This window comes from Pelodiscus sinensis, chromosome 3, assembly GCF_052426305.1.
Source record: "Pelodiscus sinensis isolate ZL-2025 chromosome 3, ASM5242630v1, whole genome shotgun sequence".
Taxonomy (NCBI): domain Eukaryota; kingdom Metazoa; phylum Chordata; order Testudines; family Trionychidae; genus Pelodiscus; species Pelodiscus sinensis.
The window spans coordinates 14,929,267-14,953,753 of record NC_143054.1 but is presented as its reverse complement, the minus strand read 5'-3'; the positions used below and the strand labels follow the sequence as shown (position 1 = coordinate 14,953,753).

At 42.6% G+C, this 24,487-nt stretch overlaps 1 protein-coding gene across 6 annotated transcripts in view; it reads right to left on the bottom strand.

The window, feature by feature from the left end:
• Nucleotides 1-24,487, bottom strand: part of CD2AP (CD2 associated protein) — a 141,818-nt gene that overhangs the window by 25,862 nt on the left and 91,469 nt on the right. For 4 of the 6 annotated variants that reach the window (XM_075923393.2, XM_075923389.2, XM_075923391.2 and 1 more), the window contains 5 exons: nt 23,837-23,941; nt 19,366-19,402; nt 18,782-18,844; nt 8,809-8,962; nt 2,341-2,483 (listed from right to left, as the gene is read on the bottom strand). In XM_075923393.2, coding sequence (XP_075779508.1) covers nt 2,341-2,483; nt 8,809-8,962; nt 18,782-18,844; nt 19,366-19,402; nt 23,837-23,941 — 502 coding nt within the window. The remainder of the gene's footprint in view (nt 1-2,340; nt 2,484-8,808; nt 8,963-18,781; nt 18,845-19,365; nt 19,403-23,836; nt 23,942-24,487) is intronic. The other 2 variants (XM_075923392.2, XM_075923390.2) reach the window with 1 other exon arrangement.

The following is a 24,487-nucleotide window of genomic DNA, read 5'->3' as shown; positions in this document are numbered from 1 at the left end:
GGTGCCACCAAGGCAGCAATACTGGGTACCGCACAGTGTACACACGGGAAAGTGGGGGTCCGAGTGCAACATTGTGCAGGGACAGCGAGGTACAAATGGTGCAGGGGCACAGCAGGGGCATATGGATGGGGGGTGCTGTTTGAGGCAGATGCAGTATTTGGAGGGGGAAGGCTGAAGGGGTGCAGATGGCACAGAGGCAGCGAGGCACTGGAAAGGAGAGTGCTTGAAGGGGCAAGGGAGAGGAGCACACTGGCTTTTGGGCCAGGGAGTGTGTCTGCAAATGGGAGAGCAGGAGGCAGCTAAGTGGGGGCAGGAATGTAGCTTGGGAGCGCTGGAGGTTGTGCAGGCTCACAGTGCTCACCTGGCCTTGCAAACAGCATGCCCACTGGGCCTGGAAGTCCTGAATGATTTGGGAGTAGCTAAAGCATCCTGGTCTCCTTCCTGTTATGTGAGAGCCATACCCCATCCTCCCGTCAGTGCATCCCACCTCTCAGCTTCACATCTTTCCCTGTCCCAACCCCACCACCGCATCATTGCATCTCTCCCCATCCTACCCTCTGCCTCCAACAGGCAACCAACACAAATTCCAGAGCATGGGTGCCAGATTGCTCATCACTTTCTGCACTGGCTTCAGTACCCATATGCAGATCCCACAGATATGTAAATGCCTAAACTTAAGTCCCAGTGTAGGAAAGGCCTATAACAGAACACACACATCATATTCTCCTTGCCTAAAGACAATCAAAAGATATGCTCTTGGCCACACCTACTACCTGACCATGTAGGAAAAGATTTCACACAACCCCCAAATGGGGAACCTGAACAGCAACTTTCTGGAACACTTCTAAAGCATAGAAGCTTGTATCTCAGCCATTTCACCTCTCAACCTACTAGCAGTTATTCCTTCTCACCTGAAAAAAAACAAACTGATTGGTTTGTGTTCACAGCCCCAATCTTAACCAGATGCTGATTTAATCACTGCGCTGTCCCAACCCAAATCAAATCTTCAAACCATGCCACATCATATATTCTCTAAATGTACCATATTTAATAAAGAAACAACTATTTTAGAAATAATTTTGGAACATAGTAAGCATTGTGTTGGTATTACTAGCAATATTCCTAAAGTGTCTAATTAAATACCAAGTTCAACTGTTCAACACTCAGATGGCGAATAACCAATGTCATCCTAGTGCGGGTTTTATGCACTAGTAAAAAATTCCATTTAGAGGGCAGTGTTAAAAACTGGTACAAGTTGAATGTACAAAAGAAGAATTGTGTGTTCTCAAAACCAGTCCCCTCTCATGAAGGTATGCACAAGATCACAAAAGGCACCATTCAGTTTAAACGTAACTGGCAACCTTTGAGGAGGAGGCACAAGCAAGACCAGGGTGGCAAATCATTTTTGTAGGGGGGCCACTTCACTTTTGGGAGTGATCGCAAACTGACCCCACAAGAGGAAGGGTCTTAAGCAGAAGGGGTGGGGCCTCAGGCAGAATGGGTGTGTCCCTGGTGGAAGGGGTAGGGGACCTTCCTGCACTCCCCTGTGGGGCGATGGAGCACACAAAGTCCCTTGCCCCCTGCTTCACCCTGCCAGGGGCGCCTGGTGTCCAGCGGGAACTACCAGCTGTTCAAAACCACGCGCCCCTGGCGGGAGTAGGAGACTTCATGCATTCCCCACCCACAGACTGATTAGCCTGGTGGTGAGGGCTATATCTTGCCCACCCTTGCGTAAGACTGAGATCACAGTGATGTTACTGACAAAGAAGGTATAATATTAACAACAGTTATGTGGGGAAAGCTTGCACTGCATCTGTCCAGAATGTGTTACCTCTAGTCAATATGACAAGTTCTCAGAGAGGTGCACAACAGAAGTGAGATTAGGATCAAGGTCCATCTAGCAAGACTTAGTTCATTTTCATGAGCACAAATTACAAACCTCTTTCAAAAGTATGAAGCATTAATGAAGGAGATAGCTATAAAAGTTGTCAATTAGACTCCATATAACTATAAACGAATGTTAATATTAGTTCCAAAAAAAAGGAAACCACTACACAGCTATTCTTTTTTTCTACTTAACCCAATACAAAGTAAGGTATTATCATTTCTCTATATATCAGCTTGATAAATACTGTACATTATTTCCCCAGTATACAAAAGAGCTATAAGCAATTACTATTTAAAAAATTGTATCCTCCACTTAATATTTAGTGCAAGAGCACTTACATGTGTTAGCATGTATATACTTCAATAAAAGAGTTAATTCAGTATCACAATCTAAATAGAAAAGGCTCAGAAAAGCTCTTTAGTAACAGGACTTTCCTTTGTTTTTCATCTTACCTGGTTCTTTAAAGCTCTTTACTGCAACTGAATCTACCTCTACTGATTTTGGTCTAAGCGGTAAATGTTCAGAGTCTAACTTTGGCTTTATTAGTGGCTCAATTTCAGATTTTGGTCGAAGGGAAACCACTTCCCCATTCGATCTGTAAAGGAAGAATAGCCTGAATTTGAAACAGATCATAATTCAAACACATTCAGAGTTAAAAGCAGAGGAGAAAATTTCAGCATCTCCTGTTCTTGAAGACTTTACATTTAAAAATTCTTCCACAAACTGGCTCTCTCACCAAGACAGACAAAATAAATGTTGTGCTATTCATAAACACATTAACTTCTGTTAGGAATCTGGCCAAAAATCTGCTCTCCAGACATGTGCAGGACATGAGTACCACATGCATACTTCAACACATCAGTTGGTAATATTTTATTCCATTTAGGCGTGCTGTATAAACAAATCTATTCCTTTGCACAAAAATGCTACAGTACAATGCAACAACACAAAAGACAAGAACACTAAATATCACCTTCAAGTATAAGTCAAAAACATTCAGACCTGAGGTATGAAGGGTCTCTTCCCCTCAATTTATTTTAAATTAAACACTTTCTTAATGCACTTGAATGGGTGGTTACATTTTGTTAAATATCCTGTTTAGATGGCCTTTATTCTAGCATTGGACAGTCTCTCTCTATCCTTTATTACTGTTCTGGCAGTAAAAATCCCTAGATTTTCTTGCATCCTAGAACCAAAAAAGTGAACAGATGAGCCATTCTTTTGCAGCTCTTTCAGCTGCGTCTTGCAGCTAAAGGTAAAAAGGTTACCATGCTTAGCAAGCTGGGAGACTTGAACAGTTTGAGAGATTAAATGTGGGGTACTACTTCCCTTTTCTCTAAAATGTGTCTAAATACTCATTTCCCCATTTCTCTACATGGGTACTAGTGCAGCAGGGTTGCTTTCTCTTCAACCATCCCCTCAGTATAGTGTCAAATACTGAGCAGCTGTGGATGTTTTCAGTCATAAAAACACTAAATTACTCTGGCCACAATTGATTAGTACATATATATTCCCCCTTGGAATTCTGACATACTTTAACTGTCACCCAAACTGAAAAACATTTCTGTGGTATGCTTCTCTGTTTTATAGATAATCTTGAAGTTTGCTGAAGTATCAAGTTAATATCTCGCCAAGTACAAGTGGCATTCTATAGACTAAAAGTATGGAGTGGCACTCTTGGTTTTCAAATGGTTAATGCATCAGCTGAATGAAAGAGGAGATTATTTACCTCAACAGTAACTGACGTTCTTTGACATGAGTGTCCCCGTGGGTGCTCCACATTAGGTCGGTGAGCCGCCACTAAGCCTCAGAGCGGAAATTTTGTAGCAGTGTTCCCAGCGCTGTTAGGCTGCCGGCATCGTACATGAGTGAACCCCCTCCTCCATTTCTCAGTTCCTTCTCTACCCCAAAATGATGGCTTGAGGAGGCCAGGATCCCCAAGTAGAGGGGAGAAAGGGAGGGTTGTGGAGCACTTACAGAGACACTCATCTCGAAGAACATCAGTTACTATTGAGGTAAGTAACCTCCTCTTCGAGAGACAAATGTCCCCATGGGTGCTCCACATTAGGTGACTGCAAAGCAATTTCTCTTTAGGGAGGTAGGGACTTTGGATCTGGCAGAAAAGCCGTGGAAAGAACCTCCTTAGCTAGTTTTAGGTTGGGAAAAATCCCTGTGTAAATGTGTAGTGCTTTGCAAATCTGTGGTCGAAGGATGTCTCTTATGGTTACTTTTCAGAGGCATGCTATCGAGGAAGCCATGGCTCTGATTGAGTGTGCCCTTATGCTCTCTGGAGGCAGCATATCTGACTGTGTGCTGCACAGTATGATGCAATATGAGACCCAATGGGAGAGTCTCTGTGATGAGACAGCCTGGCCCTTATTGAAGTTTGCTATTGAAACAAATAGCCTGGGAGACTCTCAGAATGGTCTTGTTCGCTGCAGGTAAAAAGAGAGGGCTCTGCACAGGTCACGTGTGTGCATTTTCATCTCGAAAGAGTTGGTTTCTGCCTCTGCCTTTGTTCTGTTGCTTCTGGTCTTGTCCATTGTAGTATTGTGCATATGGAGGGGAGGGGGTATTGAGGTCTCAGGTAGGGCTGAAACCTATATTGCCTTCTTTAGGTACTTGGTTGTGGATCCCCAAACACCAAAGCATCGCTCTGGAATCTTTCATGGAGTGGAGAATTTCACTGGTGTTAGCTGCAAACAACTTCTGGCCATCGAAAGACAGATCTTCCACTGTAGAGTGAATGGAGTGGAACTAAACCATGATGCTCTCCTCATTACTACCACTATTGCTATAGAACATGCAGCCGTGTCAGCAGCGTCTAAGGTGGTCTGTAATGCTGATTTTGCAATCATGTGAGTTCTGTAATCATATTTGCTCAATAAAACTGCACAATTCGAAATGCGAAATTGTAAAGTAGAAGATGTATATATCTTGTGCCAGAATGCAAAGATCGTTTTGCTATCGCGGTCCAATGGTAGACTGGTATTGTTGCTGCTTGGATTTTAGTTGTGCAGCTTCCACCACGAGGGAATTTGGTGCAGGGTGAGAAAAAAAAATTCAGAACTCTTGGGTGGAACATAATATTTCTTAGTGGTTCTCTCAGTCATCGAAGAGATTGATGCGGGAGTTTGCCACACCATCTTTGCCAGTTGCGTTATTCCTGGATTAACTGGCAATGGTATTTTTGATGGTGTTACTGAGTGCAGTTTGTCTATTAGCTCATGCGGATTTTCCAGAGCCTCATGGAGAGGAATGTTTAATTCCGCAGCTACACATTTGAAAAGGTCATGGGAATGTGCAGCATCTGAAGTCACTGAAACAAGGGCCAGAGATCCTCCCTCCACTGGATCCCCCCGTGTGAGTGGATCCCCTTCTTGTATTTGTTTGGAGGGGGACTATTGCATTCTGTGTCATTTCTGGCCATGCTGGTATTTGTGATATTACCATTTTTACCAGTATTGGCAGTAGGGGTAAGGCTCAGTTGGAGGTACCCTGGGATTGCCATAATATGAAGGTATATTCCCAACCTGGAAGAGTAAATACTCTGAGCTGTGTAAGGAGAATTCGCTGGTGAAAAAAGCCAGAGAGAAATCATATTCAGATTCAGATGAAATTTTTTCCTGAGAAAGTGATTTCTGAGTTTAAAGTAGATGAGACTAATAAGTCTCTGTGTTGAGTGTAATGCCCAACAGGTGCTGTAGTCGGAAGCACAGAGGCTGAGGCCCTGAATCATGCCTCAGTGCTGAGGGCAGTCATGCCGCATCAAGCACCTCTGTGGTGGCAGCTGAGGTGCCTGTTAACATGATCGGAGCTGCGCTCTCCTGCTGTGTCGGGCAAGATTGCATCATTACTGGATGGTGCTGCAGCTAATGAGGCAGACAGGTTGAAGCCTGTCACCTCAGACCATGGTTTAGCGCATGCGTGCTGTTCATCTCCACGGGGGGCTCCAAAGACATCAGCGGCATCACCTGTGCCATGGTGCTGCAGCTGTTCTCGGCCCCAGCCGTGAGGGAGACAGCTGCTTCGGTGACGTAGACCCTTGAGGTGCTGAGGAAGCTGGCTTTTCTTTTTGGGGGGTGGGAGGTAGAGGAGGGGAGCCAGCTTTCTGGATCCCTGCTGCTTAAGTTCCTCAGGGTGCTGACTGGACCAGAGTCTAGTGAATTTTCCAATAAAAATAACTGAAGCTGGAAGTTTCCGTCTTTCTGTGCCCACGATTTTAGCTTTGCACGAGGGCATTTCTGAGCGTTATGCTGCTCTCTAAGGCAGCAGACGCATTGTGAGTGACCATCTGATATAGGGATAGGTTCTTTACATGAGGAGCAGCGCTTAAAACCCTGGTGAGACAGGCATACCTGTAGAAACAGTCAGAGACCGCAGGAAGGGATTAACTGGGAGAGGAAAAAAAACCCCACACTTCTACTAATCTAAATTTTTTTAAACTAACAAAATAATTGACTAAGTATTTAAACTCACTAATTAGCAACTATGATGAATTTTACTGGTTTTAAGAAGCATGGTCATCTAGATGCAAAGAAGGAAGGGAGCACTGCTGAATCCGTCCGTAGCCGGAGACAGTAGAGAAGGAACTGAGGAGTGGGGGAGGGGGTTGCGCATGCGCAATGCCTGCAGCCTAACAGCATGCGACTGCTCGTGTGCATGTGCATGGCCCCAGGGACACTGTTACAAAATCTCCGCTCTGAGATGGGAAGTGGCGCACCAATCTAATGTGGAACACCCATGGGGACATCTCTCAAAGCAGCAGCCAGAGTACTCAGAGGTAACCACTGAGGACCTGTGCATGCAGTCTCCTAGAACCAAATATTCAGTTTATGTACAAAACCGTGGCGTACATGTTTATCAGTTTCTTCTACTTAGAATCTACAACACAGAAGCGTGGAGAATGAGGATCCACCCACACAATCCACTCAAAAGAACCAATTAAAACTGTCTATTAACTTCTCTTCAAAATCTCCATTCTTGAGACATTAATTGCTACTGTGAGGAGTTAGTTTGAAGAGAACTAGTTAAACAATGTCTGCTGTCCTGATCTGGGCATCACTCTTCGTGATGTGAAAAGAAAATGGTAACAACGCAGGAACACCTGCACGGATGATAGGAGAGGGATCATGTGATTACTTGATATGTTCTCTCCCTCAGTGGTTCCCAAGCTGTTCAGCATCACAGTTTTGATTTTTGAGAAACCCTTACACCCTCCTCCCCTTCCCCCCAAAAAAAGTAGCAGCAAAACTTGGGGTGGGATTGACCGAGGTGTGTGCGGCTGGGTCACTTCGCGTTCCTCCTGGAATTTCTTCATGCCCTCCCAGGGGGGCACGCCCCCCAGTTTGGGAACCCATGAGGGCATCTGGCATTGGGCACTGTTAGCAGACAGGATACTAGGCTAGATGGACCTTTGGTCTGACCCAGTATGGCTGTTCGTATGTTGGTATGTTCATCACTCAGTTTGGCTAGAAAGCAAGAGAAGAGTGGTTTGGCTCAGGCATCTTATGCCTCATCTAAATTTACAGTGGCATACAGAGTACAGGCACGACACAGGGCCTACATGTCACAGTGAACGCAGGCTGAGCTCACACTTGTCACCACGTAAATCACATGTAGCAATGAAATGCTCTTAGGTGGAGGAGGGGAAGAGGCAACAGTAAAGACTTCAGCAGCTCCTCACTGCCATAGCTTTTCACTGCAGAAAGAAAGGCTCTAGCAAGGGAGAAGCAGCAGAATCTGCCAGAACTTTTCCACACTGTCAAAGACTTTTTTGATGTTTCCTCCCTGCCAGAACTTATCCCAGCAACCAGGAAAGGCTCTAGCAGTGGAACACTGCACTGCTAAGAATAGTATAAACACGGGAGGCACTGCTTCCATCTGCAGAGAGCCATGCAGGGCACTCTATACTTGCCCAAGTTGTGCCTATATGCACTGCTATTTGTACCATGCTAGCTGGAAGTGCAGTGTCTGTAGTTTGCAAGTGTAGACATACCACCAGTAGAGAGATGTAGGAGATGGCCTGTTTCCCACAAGACTTATAATATTTAAAAAAAAAAGATTGCAAAAGTTTTTGGTTTGGTTACAATGGGACAAAAGATTTTACCTCATCAGGCATAGATTAGGCATGGAAAAATAAAGCTTCAAAAAATTGTGAGTAACTAAAATCAAGGATCAGAACACAGAAGCTACAGTACAACTTTTACACCAGTGATTAGAAATTGGGGGTTGGAAGAGAGGCTGCTATGCAAATTTAACAATAGTGGCTGCTGCTATTCTGCTATAACATGAACTATGGAACGGAAGACAAAGAATTTAAATTCACTCAGGCAATTGAAAAGAACTAAGAGATCTTGGGAGTTTCAGATCCTTATGTGACCTCACTCACATGTTCTCAGTAATCACTACTTTCTAGAGGACAATGATTTAAAGAGAGCACATGTGCTCCTGCAGTGACGATTTATATCGACAATACTCAAGTGAGAAATTTGATCACTTACACAGTGATGTGTGGCTCTCTCCAAAGTGGCAATTAATTTAAGTGTAACACCCACAAGCTGCTCTACACAGCATAGCAGAGAATACCACTAGTGGCTCACTTCATGTGGCCATAACTTATTCAGAATGCAACAGCTTTAAAAACTGCACTGAATTTAATTTTCTATATTTTCCACACACAGCCCAGGTCATAGTGTGAGGTGCCCTCTTATCTGGATTCAAGAAAAATGCTACTTAATTTGAGAAACAACAAGCAGCAGCTGATCACCACAGAGAATTTCTGAAGGCACTGTGTATACCTGTGATGTTTTCACCTTCATATTATTAAGGTTTATAGTTTAGCAATAAAGCACATGCAAGTGTAAACCAATGACATCTATTTACTACACTGGATTAAAATACAATAAAAATATACTCACTTGGACACAGGAGGTGGTAAGACTGGTTTATCTGGTCGTTTTAGAATTCCAGTTCTAAATACACTATTACTCTTGCTGGGAGGTGCAGGTTTTTTGGGTGGTACTTGGGGAGCTACTGGCTTAAAAGGCTTCTGATCTGGAGGTACTTTTTCATCTGACAAAATAAGGCACCAAAATATTTTTAGATACATCAATTTATCTAGGACAGTTTGGCATTTTCTCATAGTGGCTGCTATCAGAAATTATTTCCCTGAAGATTTGCTGCTGCATCACTTTGAAACGGACATTTCCACTTTTTACTATTATTGAACCATACAAACTATGTACCTGAACACAATAAATATGGTTAGCATAAACATTTAATGCAACTTCTTCAGTGATATTCCTCATAATAGATCAGTGTTTCATTACTGTACTGCAAATAACAGCTTAGTAAATCAAATACAGGTTGAATCTCTCTAATCCAGATTTCCCTAATCAGCACTAGCTCTGGTACACCATTGTCAGGAAAAAAATCAGCAGGCTGAGGCCAGGAGCATTGCTGGACTAAGGGAGTCCCTGGGCAGCTGGAGCAGCGGAGGCACAATGCCTCCTCGAGGGGGAGGAGCAGCTCCTAGAACAGAAATCCCAGGAGGTCTAGGAGTAGAGGGGTGAGCACTGACCTTCCCTAGTCTGGCACATTTCCTAGTTGGCCCCTGGCAGGTCCCAAGGGTGCTGGGCCTCAGAGGTTCAACCTGAACCTCTAATGCCTTCCCCTAACCCCAGTTCATTACATCTACCACTAAAGATATAGATGTTTATCACTGTTTCTTTTACACATGCATCACAGAGCAGGACTGGTCTCTGTCTGGATGATAATTTCCTTGTGCATTTAAGATTCAACTACTGTAGGTTAAGGACAGATCTTCGTACATGTTCACTGGTGGTACTAATCTACTATATTTAAGAGTCTCTGTGTGTCTGTCTCTGTCTGTCCAAGAACTCCTCCCAAACGGTAGAGCTAGCACCAAGAAATTGGCCTCTTATCGTAACTTAAAGCAACATAAGGGTTCGTTGCGTCATGACAATGGATTATGCCTGGATGTGATTGTTTTCTCACAAAACAGAAAGGAAGGGGTCTGTAGCAGGCACAGTTCTATTGTATAATGACCACAAGGAAGCAGCAAGGGGCCCGAGACAGGGACTGGAATAGCTATACCCCCATTGAGATAGCAGGTGCAATGGTTAAGAAAGGGACAGCTATCTATTAAACATTTGAGTGAGTTTATCTGTTTGTGCATCTGTCTGTCCTCCAGCCAGGGGACATGTATCCCTTCCCCACCTGTGCCCACTGCAGCTACAGCAACCATGGATGGGTGCTTCTCCTCTGGCCCCAACCTGCTGGGGTAAGAGAGGGCTGGGACTGTCCTCTCTTCACAGAGCAGCCTGCATATTGAACTGCTTATCCCCAGCCCCACTCTAGAGCAATGATTTAAATGAAGAAAAATATTTTATTTAAGGACCCAAGCGACACAGGGTAAATCCTCTAGGTGAACATACAACAAATGTATGAATGTTGAGTAGGACAACTAAACTTCCATTATTCCATCCTTCCATTTACCCAGATTTTGTCAGTTAATGACAGAAAACACACATCCTTATACATTATACTTAATACTTTATGGAATACTTCTATTTGAAAAACCACCAATCAACATTAAAACAATAATCCGCATTGTTCCTGTGAAATAACTTAAGAGCACTATTCCTTCTCTGTAGATGCAAAAAAAGGCAGAGATACTGGGTATGTTTGCACTGTAATAGGAAATAGAATAGCAGCTTATGCAGACATACTCAAGCTAGTTTTAACCTATGATGCTCAGATACAAGTGGCTGTGAAGCCAGAGAACTGCAGGCTTCACAGCCACAGGACTGCAAGGCGAGTAATTATTCAGGGTTCTGAACAGACTTGCTGGTTAACCATAACCTGCAAGCATCACCGCATATCCCTTAACCGGTATGTGTGAAGATAAACACATTAAAGATTATAGAATTATAGAACCATAGAGTTGGAAGAGACCTCAAAAGGTCATCAAGTCCAGCCCCCTGCTCTAGGCAGGACCAATCCCAACTAAATCAACCCAGCCAGGGCTTTGTCAAGCCGAGACTTAAACACCTCTAGGGATGGAGACTCCACTACTTCCCTAGGTAACCCATTCCAGTGCTTCATTACCCTCCTAGTGAAATAGCTTTTCCTAATATCCAACCTGGACCTCTCTCACCACAACTTGAGACCATTGCTCCTTGTTCTGCCATCTGTCACTACTGAGAACTGCCTCTCTCCATCCTCTTTGGAACCTCCCTTCAGGAAGTTGAAGGCTACTATCAAATCCCCCCTCACTCTTCACTTCTGCAGACTAAACAGACCCATCCCTCAGCCTTTCCTCCTAGGTCATATGCTCCAGCCCCCTAATCATTTTGGTTGCCCTCCGCTGGACTCTCTCCAATGCGTCCGCATCCTTTTTGTAGTGGGGGGCCCAGAACTGGACACAGTACTCCAGATGTGGCCTCACCAGAGCTGAATAAAGGGGAATAATGACATCTCCGGATCTGCTGGCAATGCTCCTCTTGATGCAACCTAATATGCCATTAGCCTTCTTGGCTACAAGGGCACACTGTTGACTCATATCCAGATTCTCATCCACTGTAACCTCCAAGTCCTTTTCTGCAGAACTACTACTTAAGTGGTTGGTCCACAGCCTGTAACAACGCTTGGGATTCTTCCGTCCCAAGTGCAGGACTCTACTCTTGTCCTTGTTGCACCTCATCAGATTTCTTGTGGCCCAATCCTCCAATTTGTCTAAGTCACTCTGGACCCTATCTCTGCCCTCAAGCATATCTACCTCGCCCGCTAGCTTACCGTCATCCGCAAACTTGCTGAGGGTGCAATCCATCACCTCATCCAAGTCATTAATAAAGATATTAAACTAAACCGGTCCTAGAACCGAACCTCAGGGGACACTGCTAGAAACAGACCGCCATCCTGACATCGAGCCGTTGATCACTACCTGCTGGGCCCGGCCTTCTAGCCATCTTTCTATCCATCTTACTGTCCATTTATACAATCCACATTCCCTTAACTTGCTGGCAAGAATATTGTGGGAGACCCTATCAAAACCCTTGCTAAAGTCAAGGTATATCACATCCACTGACTATTCCTAATCACTTTCCTCTCTTCCAAGTGCCTCAAAATGGATTCCTTAAGGATCCCTTCCATGATTTTTCCAGGAACCGAGGTAAGACTGACCGGCCTATAGTTCCCTGGATTGTCCTCCTTCCCTTTTTTGAAGATGGGCACTACATTTGCCTTTTTCCAATCATCTGGGATTTCTCCCAGTCTCCATGACTTTTCAAAGATAATGGCCAAAGGCTCCTCAATGACAGTTGCCAACTCCCTCAGTACCCTCGGATGCATTAAGTCCAGACCCATGGATTTGTGTCGTTTAGCTTTTCTAAATAGTTCCTAACTTGTTCTTTCCCCACCAAGGGCTGTCCATTTTCATCCCATCTTGCGTCACTTAGCACATTAGTCCGGGAGCCCACCTTGTCCGTGAATACAGAGGCAAAGAAAGCATTGAGTACTTCAGCTTTCCTCACATCATCTGTCACTAGGTTACCTCCTTCATCCAGTAGGGGCCGCACACCCTCTCTGATCACCTTCTTCTTGTTAACATGCCTGTAGAAACCTCACTTGTTATCCTTCACATCCTTAGCCAGTCGCAATTCCATTTGCGCTTTCGCCTTCCTGATAAACCCCCAGCATTCTCGAACTATACATTTAAACCCCTCCCTGGTCATTTGTCCAAGTTTCCAGCTTCCTTTTTATGCTTAAGTTCACCAAGGATTTCCCCTGCAAGCCAATCCAGTCTCCTACCATGTTTGCCTCTCTTGCTATGCATCGGGATGGTTTCTTTCTGTGCCTTCAATAAGGCTTCTTTAAAATACTGCCAGCTGTCCAGGACTCCTTTCCCCTTCATGTTAGCATCCCAGGGGATTCTGCCCATGAGGTCTCTCAGGGAGTCAAAATCTGCTTTTTTGAAGTCCAAGGTGTGTATTTTACTCCTCTCTTTTCTTCTTTTGGTCAGGATCTTGAAATCTACCATCTCATGATCACTGCTTCCCAGGTTGTCACCCACCTCTACTTTCCCTCCTAGTTCCTCCCTGAGTTTATTAAGTGTTTAAATTAGAAGTTACCTACAAGGAGAGAATTTTTTACTGCCTTACTCCAGTTTTGAAGGCCAGGGTTCCTAAAATTCACAGGCATGAAGCATACCAGTAAATCAGTGAAAAAGGTCAGTTTATTGAGTTGGAATAACTGATATGAGACAATACACAATTTTGCCACTTGGTGGTGCTAAAGATAAACACAACAATTATGAAATTTAGCTTTGGTAAACAATCTCGTTAATTGATTTGTTTTTCTAGTCTATGTATATTGGCTGGCTAATGATTTTAAATTTCAAAACTTACAAATATTAGGGGGCTGCGCCCCTTGCTCGCTACGCTCATCAACCCTCCCATCTGTCTGCTGCAGCTGGATCATGACCTCCCTTCGTACCTGTGCCACACAGCAGGAGCAGGGCTGACAGAAGCCCTTCCTACAGCCAGATGGGTGCTGGACCATGGGGCCTGCCCCAAATTCGGAGCCTGGTACAGGACAGTGGCCAGATGGGTACGGTGTCTGGTTGGGGGGAGGGGTCAGGAGAAGGCTGGGGGAAGGGTATCTGGTTGGCAGAAGGGGGCATGACCAGGGAAGGGTGTAGGAGTAGGTTGAGAGCAGGATGTCTGGCAATAGAGAAGGGGGTAGGAGTTGGCTGGGGGCAGGAGCAGGCTGGGGGTGCAGGGAATGGGCATGAGGGGTTGGGGGGCACTTACTTCCTTTTGTGGCATGTGCTCCTCCCAGGAACTGGAGACCTTCCCCACTTTTCCAATAGGGAAGTCGCCTCCAGCCCCACTTCTACTTCCAGGTCAAGGGCCCCAGTGTTCCCAGAGCCAGCAAGGAACCATTGCCACCTGCCTCAGTCCAGGTACTTGGGCCACTGCCCGCTTTGTGCAACTGGTGCTCCAGCCTCATGCCCCTCCTCCCTGCAAGATTAGAGGGCCAGCACCAGCCTCCTGCAGGGTGGGGGGAAGGAGGAGAAAACCCTGAGGCTCTGTGCTGGATTGTCTATGCCCCCTGGTTGCTACACTCGCCAATCCTCTTTCTCTGTGGCCACAGCTGGTCACTCCAATCTACACGCAGTACTCCTCAGCTGGCAAGCCATACGTATTGGTGGCCACCATGGTCACACTGAAGACAGTGTTCATGAACTCAGGCATGCAGTGCTGCAGCCACCCTCTCGCTTCATCCACAATTGCAGCCCAGCGCCTGATCAGTTCCAGCAGCAGTTAGGACAGCACCCTGCAACCCATCTTTAGTCAGCACCAGTGACACCCACATGCGTCGTGAGATGTGGCAGCTGCCTAAGCAGACTGAGGGTGTGAGAGCTGAGTGGCTGGCACAGGTGGGCACGTGGCAAGAGGTAGCCGAGAGCAGAGAATGCTTGGGCAGCTCCAGCTGCTCAGCAGCTATTTGGGTACAAGGTGAGCAGGCCTGGCTGGAGAAGGAGCAGAAGGCACTAAGGGTGGAGGCTGGGAGCACGGTGCACGCTGGGAAGCGGCAGGGGGACTTGGGTCTCAAGAGTGCATGGGTGTTTGAGGTGAAACCCCCATCCCAATGCTGTGCACTTGCAGGAGCTGTGTTGAGGTGACAGCACTGTGGGGAGCTGCAACCTGTGGAACCCACATAAGAGCCCAGCATGGGGCTGCACTACCCACTCACGACACGGCAGCATGCACTACCTCTCCTCCGGCCCATGGCAAAGCTGACCCAGAAGCATTACCGCCCAGGGAAACCAAGCTACATTCCCCCCGCCATGTGCCACACCCTGTGTGGTTCACCCTCCACTCGCTGCATCCATGTGAAAAGCAAGCCACTCCATGGGGACTCCAGGCTGCCGGATAGGGTTCCCCCTCGGACCAGGGGTCTGCAACCAACTGTCTTCCCCCTGTGCCTGCTTAACAAGACCCTCTCTGGTCCCAGGCTCCCACTCTGGCAGAGCCAATTAACTCCGATCACGTCCAGCAGGGATTTTTTTTTTTAAATATAGAGATTTATTTTTGTTTATTTAATCACGTATTTACTTTTGCATTTATTCACGTGTGTATTTGCTTGTTCATGCACTCATACATGCATTTATTTATGTATGCATGTATTTAGTGATTTGCCTTGCCGTGGGAACAGCATTTGTTCCCTTGAGCCTCCCAAGAGGCAGGGAGGTATGGCATGGCATGGGGACCTGGCCCGAAAGAAAAATTCTCTCTCTAGCTCTCTCCCCACCCGCGCACTGTGGAGGCTCCCTTTGCCTAGTCTCTGGGGAAAGAGAGCAGAAAGAAGAAAAGAAAAAAAAGCCAGCCAGCTGGAAGCCTCCTCCTTTCTATCTGTTCCTCTTTCCTGATGGGAACAGAGAGAGAGAGAGAGACAGAGAGACAGACAGACAGAGACAAGGGAAGTAAAAAACAAAAACAAAAACAAAACTTCTGGCAATTTCCCAGGCTGGTGGCAGTGGCAGCAGCTTCCTGAGCCCTGTCCCGCTGCTCATCAACCAGGCAAGCTCTTAGGGAATGTGTGGCATGGTCGAGCCCGGCAACAAACACGCACACAATCCCGAAACACGGCCATGGTTTTTATTTGGGCTGACACATATTGAGCACCGGACGGGGTGGGGGGGGGGGGGGGGGGAGAGTTCGATGCTCTCTCCTTTCCCCGATGCTGGCACTCTAATCATGCAGGGGCAAGGGATGCCACAAAGCTGGAGCGCGAGGCAGGAAGCTGCCCGGAGCCTGGCCCAAGGCAGGTAGCAGTTCCCAGCTGGGTTGAAGAGCGTCAGGGCCCCAGACCTGGATTTAGAAGTTGGGCTGGAGGCAGCTGCTGCCGCTGCCTACCCTAATTCAAAGAAAGCCAGAGGCCAGCAAGGAGCCCAACGCACCCCGAGGAGGGTGAGAACCCAAGCCATGGCTGCCACTGAGGCTGGGGTGGAGCGAGGCAATGCAGCATGACATGATTATGTCATGCTGTTGTCCCACAGGAAATATATACAGAGAGAGCATCCACATAAACCTTTCTGCGCAAGAACTCTTGCATAAAAAGAAGTTATGCCTCATAGAAGGAAGCATACCTACACCACAAAAAGCCCTCTGTTAACTGACTAGATTTTCTTGTGCAAAAAACGTGCTTGAGCTATGGACACTCCACGGGTTTTTGCACAAAAACCCTGTAGTGTAGACGTAGCCAAAGAGAGAGAGAGAGAGAGACACACACACAGACACAGAGAGAGACAGATGTGTGATATAAGCAGAGAAAGGGCAACACATTTCTACAACACCATGCTCAGCCAATACTAGTCATCAAAACTGTATCAATTTTATATTTAAAAAAGAAAAAAAAAATCAATGGAAAGTAAATATTTACATATGAATTACAGTTAACTATTCTGACATTTGTTTTTATTACTCATGTGATATTTTTCAATGTCTAATGCTATCTGAATTATTCTTCCACAAAACAAACCTAAATATGAAGACAGTCATAAACCAAGAAAAAAATGCTACTAAATACTTTATTTACCAAAAATGACCATATCACAGGGATCAGTCACTTTTGCGATACAGACCACTTCTATACTTTAACAACTATTCTGGTGTTAATGAACAGAAGAAAAAGATACTGAAAGCTGGCTAAAAGATAATGTTATATAATGGAAAGATGAACAAAAAGTATTACAGCTAACTATTGTCATTAAATGTCATTTCAATACTCATATAAAAATATTGCTTATATAAAAGATCAGCTACCAATTCTTGGCCAATTAAGGATAGACTAATTAGGCTGTTACAGTTCTGGTCTCTCATATTAGTCTCAGATAATGAAATTTACAATCCTGTATTAGCGTTAGAATTATTAACAGGACTAATTCGACCACAATTTAATATTTTATTAAAATGAATAGCAAATTTGTATTTGTTTCCAGTAGAGGCAGAAAGGGATCATTATGATAATCTAGTCTGACCTCCTACATAACATTTGCCTTAAAATGTCACCGTTTTATGTAGACCAAGAGAAAGGCACAGGTCTGCACTTTACCTTCCTTTTTTTAAATGCAGAATTTCCCAAGATTTGACACTATATATTATTTGCTTCTTGGCCTATTATTCTGCAGCTAGTGATCTGTTTAGTAGCATCAACAGTGTTAAACAGAACCAAAACACAATCATTCATTATTTCAGGTTTATTTTAGCAGCTAAATGGACCAAATTCAGTCTCCGGATTCCAATTTACTTGGAGAAGAAAGAAGGTGGTCCAATTAAGAGAAACAATTTGTTTTCTAATAATATTAAGAAGCAAGATGGCTCAGTAACACACATGCATATGGATTATACCTAAGAATATGCAATTTACGTAGAAAGTTATTAAAAATTGTGCAAAAAGAGCCAAAATTCAGATGGAGCTGGCTTACTCTTAATCATTGCCTTTTAAAATGCTATACTGAACACATACTATGGCCAACTTTCATTAGCTGCATTAAAAAAATCTTTATATAATATGGCCAAATTGTTATAACATTAGCATTTTTTCTTTCAAATCCTATGAAACAAAGCAACTTAGAGAAAGAAATGGTATTGTGTCAGAAGTTCACTATCGTAATAATATAAGATTCTGTATGGACTATTTGTTCTTTATTTAATTTCTCCAAATACAAAGAAGAGCATTTTGGAAACGTTACATTTGGTTCAGATTATTAAATTTTTTTAGTAAAGTTTCAGAGAGGCAGCCGCATTAAGTCAGTATGAAGTGGATTTTATTGAGGCATGTGCCCTAATAAATCCGCATAAACAATGAGAAGTCCTGTGGCACCTTATAGACTAACAGATTTATTGGAGCATAAGCTTTTGTGGGCAAAGACTTATGCCTCATCCTCCCTGACTGAATTGACCTCATTATCTCTAGCCTTCTCTTGATTGGTATTCTTTTCATATGCCTGTATATTTATACCTGCCTCTGGAATTTCCACTACATGCATCTGATGAAGTGGGTCTTTGCCTACGAAAGCTTATGCTCCAATAAATCTGTTAGTCTATAAGGGTATGTCTACACTTTCAGGAGGAATAACGGTAGTTCGAATTAGGAGCTTTAATTCGAACTACCTAATCTGTGTCACGTGTAGCCGCAGGCAGGTAGTTCGAACTACGGGGCGTTTAAAAATGGTGGCAGTCGGGAACATGCAAATGAAACCCGGGATATTTAAATCCAGGGCTTCATGTGCAAGTTTGAATGCCTACATTAGCCACCCTAGTTCCAACTAGGGTGGCAGTGTAGACACACCCTAAAGGTGCCACAGGACTTCTCGTTGTTTATGCAGATTCAGACTAACATGGCTACTCCTCTGATACTAATAAATTTGTGTGTATCTAAAGTGCCACAGGACTCCTCATTTTTTCCTATGAGAACAATAACTGACATTTCCAAAATATGTATTTTAATAAATGTCCATCATTATCCAAAATTACACCATCACATTTATTACAAAATTACACAAACAAATTAATAAAACTGCAACTAGGCCATTATAAACTGCAATAGTGACTGCAATTTCAAGACTAAGAAAATGATGCAGCAAAAGCAATTAAGTGTTATCAATGTATGTAGATTTAAATACAGACACACTCATCTAAACACCTTAACATACTTGCATAGTTTTAAAAACAATTATGGTAGTATATAACAACTAATTTTCCCACACGGGTGTTTTACTTACTTAAAACAAAATAACTAAATATTGATTATTTCTTTCACATGATCCCAGTTTAATTTTTTTGTCAAGAAAAATGATCTTACCTTTTTCTTCAGATCTAGAAGGAAGAAATTTCTTCTCTCCTACTGGAAGTTCCGGCTTTGGAGCTGAATATAAACACAAAACCAAACATTTTTGAAACAACTATAATTATCTTAGTCAGTCACTAAAAATATGATAATTTGTATTTATACTGTTCCTTCTGGAAATGATCGTAACGTAGTGTATAATCATTCATTTAAGCTCACAGATGTGAGGAGGTAGTAAAATATTTCTAAATTCAGATTCAGAGCTAGGTTCTGTCAGATATATCCAAGAAAAAACACAGTAGGATGCATATAGTGTCACTAGCATGAATTTGGGGCTGCTGTTCTGCTCAGAAATGCAAAACTACTTTTGCATTTGGAAAGTCATCTTAAACTCTTACCATACCACATTACCATGAATGTGGAGTATAACACAAGACTTTACACAGGTAAAAAAAAATTAGAATACACTGCTCTCACCACTGAAAAAGAATACGCTGTTTTGAAACTCTCATTGCATTTATGAAGTTTCTAAAACAGTGACACTTGGTGTTTTTTATGCTCAGAGTTTGTCAGTACATCAGCATACATCTTTTACATACCTGGACTTTTAACAGGAGGTGGTGGCTTCTTTAGCTTCTGGAAAAAAGATAAAGAATTAATATAATTCACAGAAAAAGCCCAGTATCTGCTGATAGGTTTATAGTATTTTAGAAGGAGTTCAGTATCATTCCCATTTTACAGATGGGGAAAATGAAGCACAAAAGTAGTGAAGTGACTTACCAAGCTCACCCAGGAGGTTTCCTGAGTCCCACTACATTGATCATGAAATTACACAATACCCTTGTGCAGACAGCCAAACATTCAAACAAATGAATTTATGCATTTTATAGTGCCAAAACAATATACTTACTCAGATGAAAATTGGCCAAAGATTTAGGTTTTTTTCACAACATATTTTTAAAATAAGATTAACATATTTCTTTGATTGTTCTTCTGTTCCAATAAAAGGGTTTTGGGGGGAGACTTGGGATGTACGCTAATTAATAGTCCTTGGAGTGTTTGCACTCAAATATATCAACCTGGGAATCTGAAAAACTATCTAAAATGACACATCTGCTTATGTACAAGCAGAAAAAAGTATACATTAAATCAAACAGATTAAGTACTAAGAAAGGAAACTTTTTAAAAAAATGATGTTTAATTATACCATATCACAATATAGCTGAGATTCTTGTTTTTTAAAATAACTCATTTTTAACCTGGATATTTCCCACCAAATTTGAGACTATGAAATAGTCTTAGGTTTATGTCCTAGCATTCTTTTTATATATAACGCTGCCCCTAACCTGAACAGTTAGTCAAAATCTGGAGTTCTGTTGATGTTCCAGATGGGAGCAGAAATTGAGGATAAACAAAACTGCAACTAAGAATGTCTGGTTATGAAGGCCCGCTTCTCCAAGGCAGGAGGAACTAAGAACAAAAGCAACAGTTTATCTTGCAGCCTTGAACCTCTTTTGCCAATGGATATCGAAGTTCTCTCTAGCTTTTCCAAGGGTCACACTGGGCTCAGAGGCTACTAATAGGCTAACCTGCTTTTTGTCTCTGCCTCTCTGTTCTGCTTCTCCTTATTCTCTCCTGCCCATGTGCTCAAACATTATTCAGCAACAAACATATTAATATAGTTTATAATCAATATTAATATTTGTTTTCCACATTGATCTCTATTTTTAAAATATCTTAAAATATTAAGAGTAGCGTCTCTGCAATGAGTCAATATTGAAAGTTGTTCATGTTAAAGATTTTGTGCAAAAGTGAAAATGTACAGTATTCATGCCTCTTGACATTGGAGAGCCTATGAGAAAAGAAGGAGGATGGATTTGATTCCATACATTTTAATGTTCATCAGATCATAGCTCGGAAACTACCTGAACACAACAGTCATCATCATTCAAGCAATGAAATGTAGCAAAGATACACGTTATAGGTAAATTTAGCAGTGAAGACAAGGTTAGACGAAATGCTATTTAAAAATGTGGCAACTTTATGGCACAATGCACAATCCTGTGAATTAATACAGAAAGCTTTCATAATATTTTTGAAGTCACTACAGGATATGTAATATTCTCCAGGCTATATTGATATGTCTGAACCAACAAGACACGTCAAAATAAAAATGGATTACTTGATAGCATGCATGAGACAGCCAGAAGAAGTTAAGAGTTACAACACTAAAAATAAGCAAATGAAACCTTCAAAAAACAATTTCATAAAATTACCACAAGATAATGGCATTAAGTATATTTTATGCAGGTAGAAAATTTTCAAACCCCCTTGCTCCTTCCAAAATCTGCAAATTTTAATCTAGATAAAACTCCACTCGCAAAAGATTTTAGGAGGAGAGAGGGGATTTGAGAATGATTTGCTACCTGTGTAAAACCCTCTCTCTCTTTCTGGGCCTAAATGCTTATGTTCTTCACATAAAGAAGAGAATATATTCTGCATGGGCTGGGCCTGGCCCAGTGTGATCTTTATACAAGGGCATGGGGGAGCAGGAGGACAACACCAAATGATCCTTTTCTTCTTGCTAAGGGTTGAGCTGAAATTCCTGAACTTTTGAGACACATGGGAACTGTTTCCTTCCTGCTCCTTCAAAGTGCACAGTACTCAAAGGAGCTTGGAGTATCTCTGCCATCTCCCCTCCATAGAAGAAGAGATATAGCAGCATGCATGTTCCCTTGATATACCAGGAGTCTGGGACGCAGAAAACATCCAGATACTCCTGTGGGGCATTGCAGTTCTACACACTCCTTAAAACCATTACCTAGCCCAGGCAAGATCCAGCTTCTGGCTGAGGCACTTATGGCTCTCAAGACCCTAACCTGTGATCCTCAAAAGCTTCTTGTTCAGAGAAACACATGCACACATTCAGAATCGAAAGTGTGCTCCCTGAGCCGCACAACACACTTTTAAACAGAAGTGTTTGAATCATATTTGCTAGTGCAGGGCTGTACCTTGCAAGGGGAAGGAATCGATATCCTGCCACTGCTTGCCCTACAGCACTTAGAAGCACTCTGAGCAGCTACTGTCCCTATTAACCTAGCTGTAGCTTCCCTACCAAGAAAAAGAGTTGGTCTGCTGTTCCATTGCATGCTTCCTCACCATGCTCAGAGTCCCAAAAAGAGCTGCATAGAATGCTGAGTCAGGGAATATCCAGTAAGGCGAGATCCCCCAACCCACACTGGCAAGTCCAAGAGACAAGAGAAAGGCAACCACCAGTTATCTCCCTTATTCACTACCCCTAATTACACCACAGCTCTGCCAACTCTACACCCAAGTAGGGACTCTTTCATGCTAGGGGAATTCCCAATAGGGGATTTGTAAACAGAGCAAAACAAGTAAGAATCTGTTCAAAATATTGACTCTGGCATGTTGCCTTTCTTTAAAATATGTTCAGTACCAGTGTTGTCTTATTTCCTTTATTCCGCTGTCCATATCCATCTAGACCAGGGGTGGACAATATGCAGCCCATGGGCTGAATCCAGCCCTCCCAGCAACTCTATGTGGTCCACCCAACTGATTGAACATGTTGCTTGCATGTGCTGCCAGCTATCTCTCTCCCAACCTTGTTCAGTCCTGCAGCCAAGTTACTCCCAGGACCCTCCTACTAGCTGTGTAGAAGGGGGGAAGGGTGAAGAGGTGAGTGTTGAAGTCAGGATGTCCTCCTGCCTTTCTACCCTATCTCTGCAAAGCCAGGGTTGGGAAAAGAAACACACTCACCCCTATCTAGACCAGCCCTGACTGGTATTGGTCTAACCTGAAAAACTGCCAACTGTCTTCAATTGTTTTTCCTCTTACACTTGCTTTCCATGGGATCTTACTTATCAAATCCCCAAGTTTCTAAGAAATGAAGCATTTCATTTACATGTTCTCATTTAATTTTGACTTTCCATTTTAACTTGCAATGTTTCAAAATTCTCTTAAAAAAGTTTCAATAAGGTCATTTTGATGTTTCCACTTACATTTTTAAGGAATTTCTGTTCTAAATTTCTAATTCTCAATTTCTGACCCTAATTCAGGACAAATTTCAAAATGTCAGATTTTTCCCTGGGACAAAAATTCCATTTTTTAAACCAGCTCTGATTTTTTTTAATATACAAAAATCAATTTCTGCTTTAATACTACGCAGGGCCATAACAAGAACAGAACAAGCAGGGCATTGGCTCCAGTTGCATCATAATCAGGGGTGCAAAGATGCAATAAGTAAAACTAATAAGCTGCAAAAGTAAAGAGTGTGACACATGCTAACCTAAGAGAGGAGGCACATAATTAATATTTTGTCCTGGGTGCAAAAATACCTAGTTATGGTGCTGATAGTACTTACAAACTGAAAGTGGATAAAAAATTACCCAATTCCCAGCCAGGTCAATCAGAAAAGCTGTACTGGATACTGGAAACAAAACTAATTGCTCATTCAAAACTAGTTGCTGCAGGTGGGGCTGACATCACAAGAGTAATCTGCTATTTCTAAATGGTAGTAGGGAGATAAAATATCTTTGTTAAGCCAGAAAGATAAAATACCTACTTGTCTGAGGCACATACATGCTTAAATGAAACATCTACATAATCTAAATCTTCGTCAACAGTTCTCTGAAAATCAGGCCTGAGAACTCCTCACAATTAAGTATTCTGTGAAGTAGTGATGTAGGGCCCAATACAGAATGCTATATCCACTGAAATCTATACAGTGAAACCAGAGATACAATATACGAATAAGCTTCTTTTCCCTCCCTTCTTAGAAGACCATGAATTTGAAGGGGGCAAGTTCAGTAGAAGTATTTCACTAAGATGCAAAGTTGGCCAGGCCTGTGCACTTTCCAATGAAGCTTTACAAAAATATTGACCTTCTTCACTAAAGAAATGTATAATTAAAGATATAGTAAAAAAAATGACAGGCATCATAATATAAACATTGTTGTGCATTATAATTTATGTTTTAAAATTTGCATTTCTAGCAAAGGATATGTGTCTTTTCTTTAGATTCTAAGAAAAGGAAAAAACATTAAAACTTACTGGAAAGTCTTTATCGGACTCCTGAATTTGAACAGCAAAGTTATCTGGGAAGATTCCTTCTTTACCATTAATCTCTCCTTTCCACCATCCTTGCTCTCCAGTATCCTAAAACAAATAATGCTATTTGTTATTTGAACATCACTTAATTATTTATTCATTTTATGAAGCAAGCAGAGGCCCAGAAATAAAGCACACATAAATATTCATTATATAATATGAAAACCTTTTACTTAAGTTGTAAATCATCACCACAAGTAAAAAAAAAAATGAAGTGTTTTTCCAAGAGGAAGCTTTATTAAATAAACTATATTTGGGGAAAAAACTGCATGTAGTTCAGGATTTGACAGCATCAGAAAAAAAAATCCTACATAAGTTATGATTACCCACCTTGGTTTTTTTTAAAACAAAGTTGAAAGTGTGATGCATACCTATTTGAAAGACATCTGTGAACAGATGTGGAATAAAGAAATATAGCTATAAAAGATACCCTCTTGATGCATGGACCAACTCTCACTGTCACTGCCTTGGACGACAAATTATTTCTCTTACATTCACAGATGTTTTCCAAATATATACGTTTTTATTTGGTACATATATTTCTCATTTGAATTATTCAATTTTACGAGAACTGCTAAACTGAGAAAGTCAAGA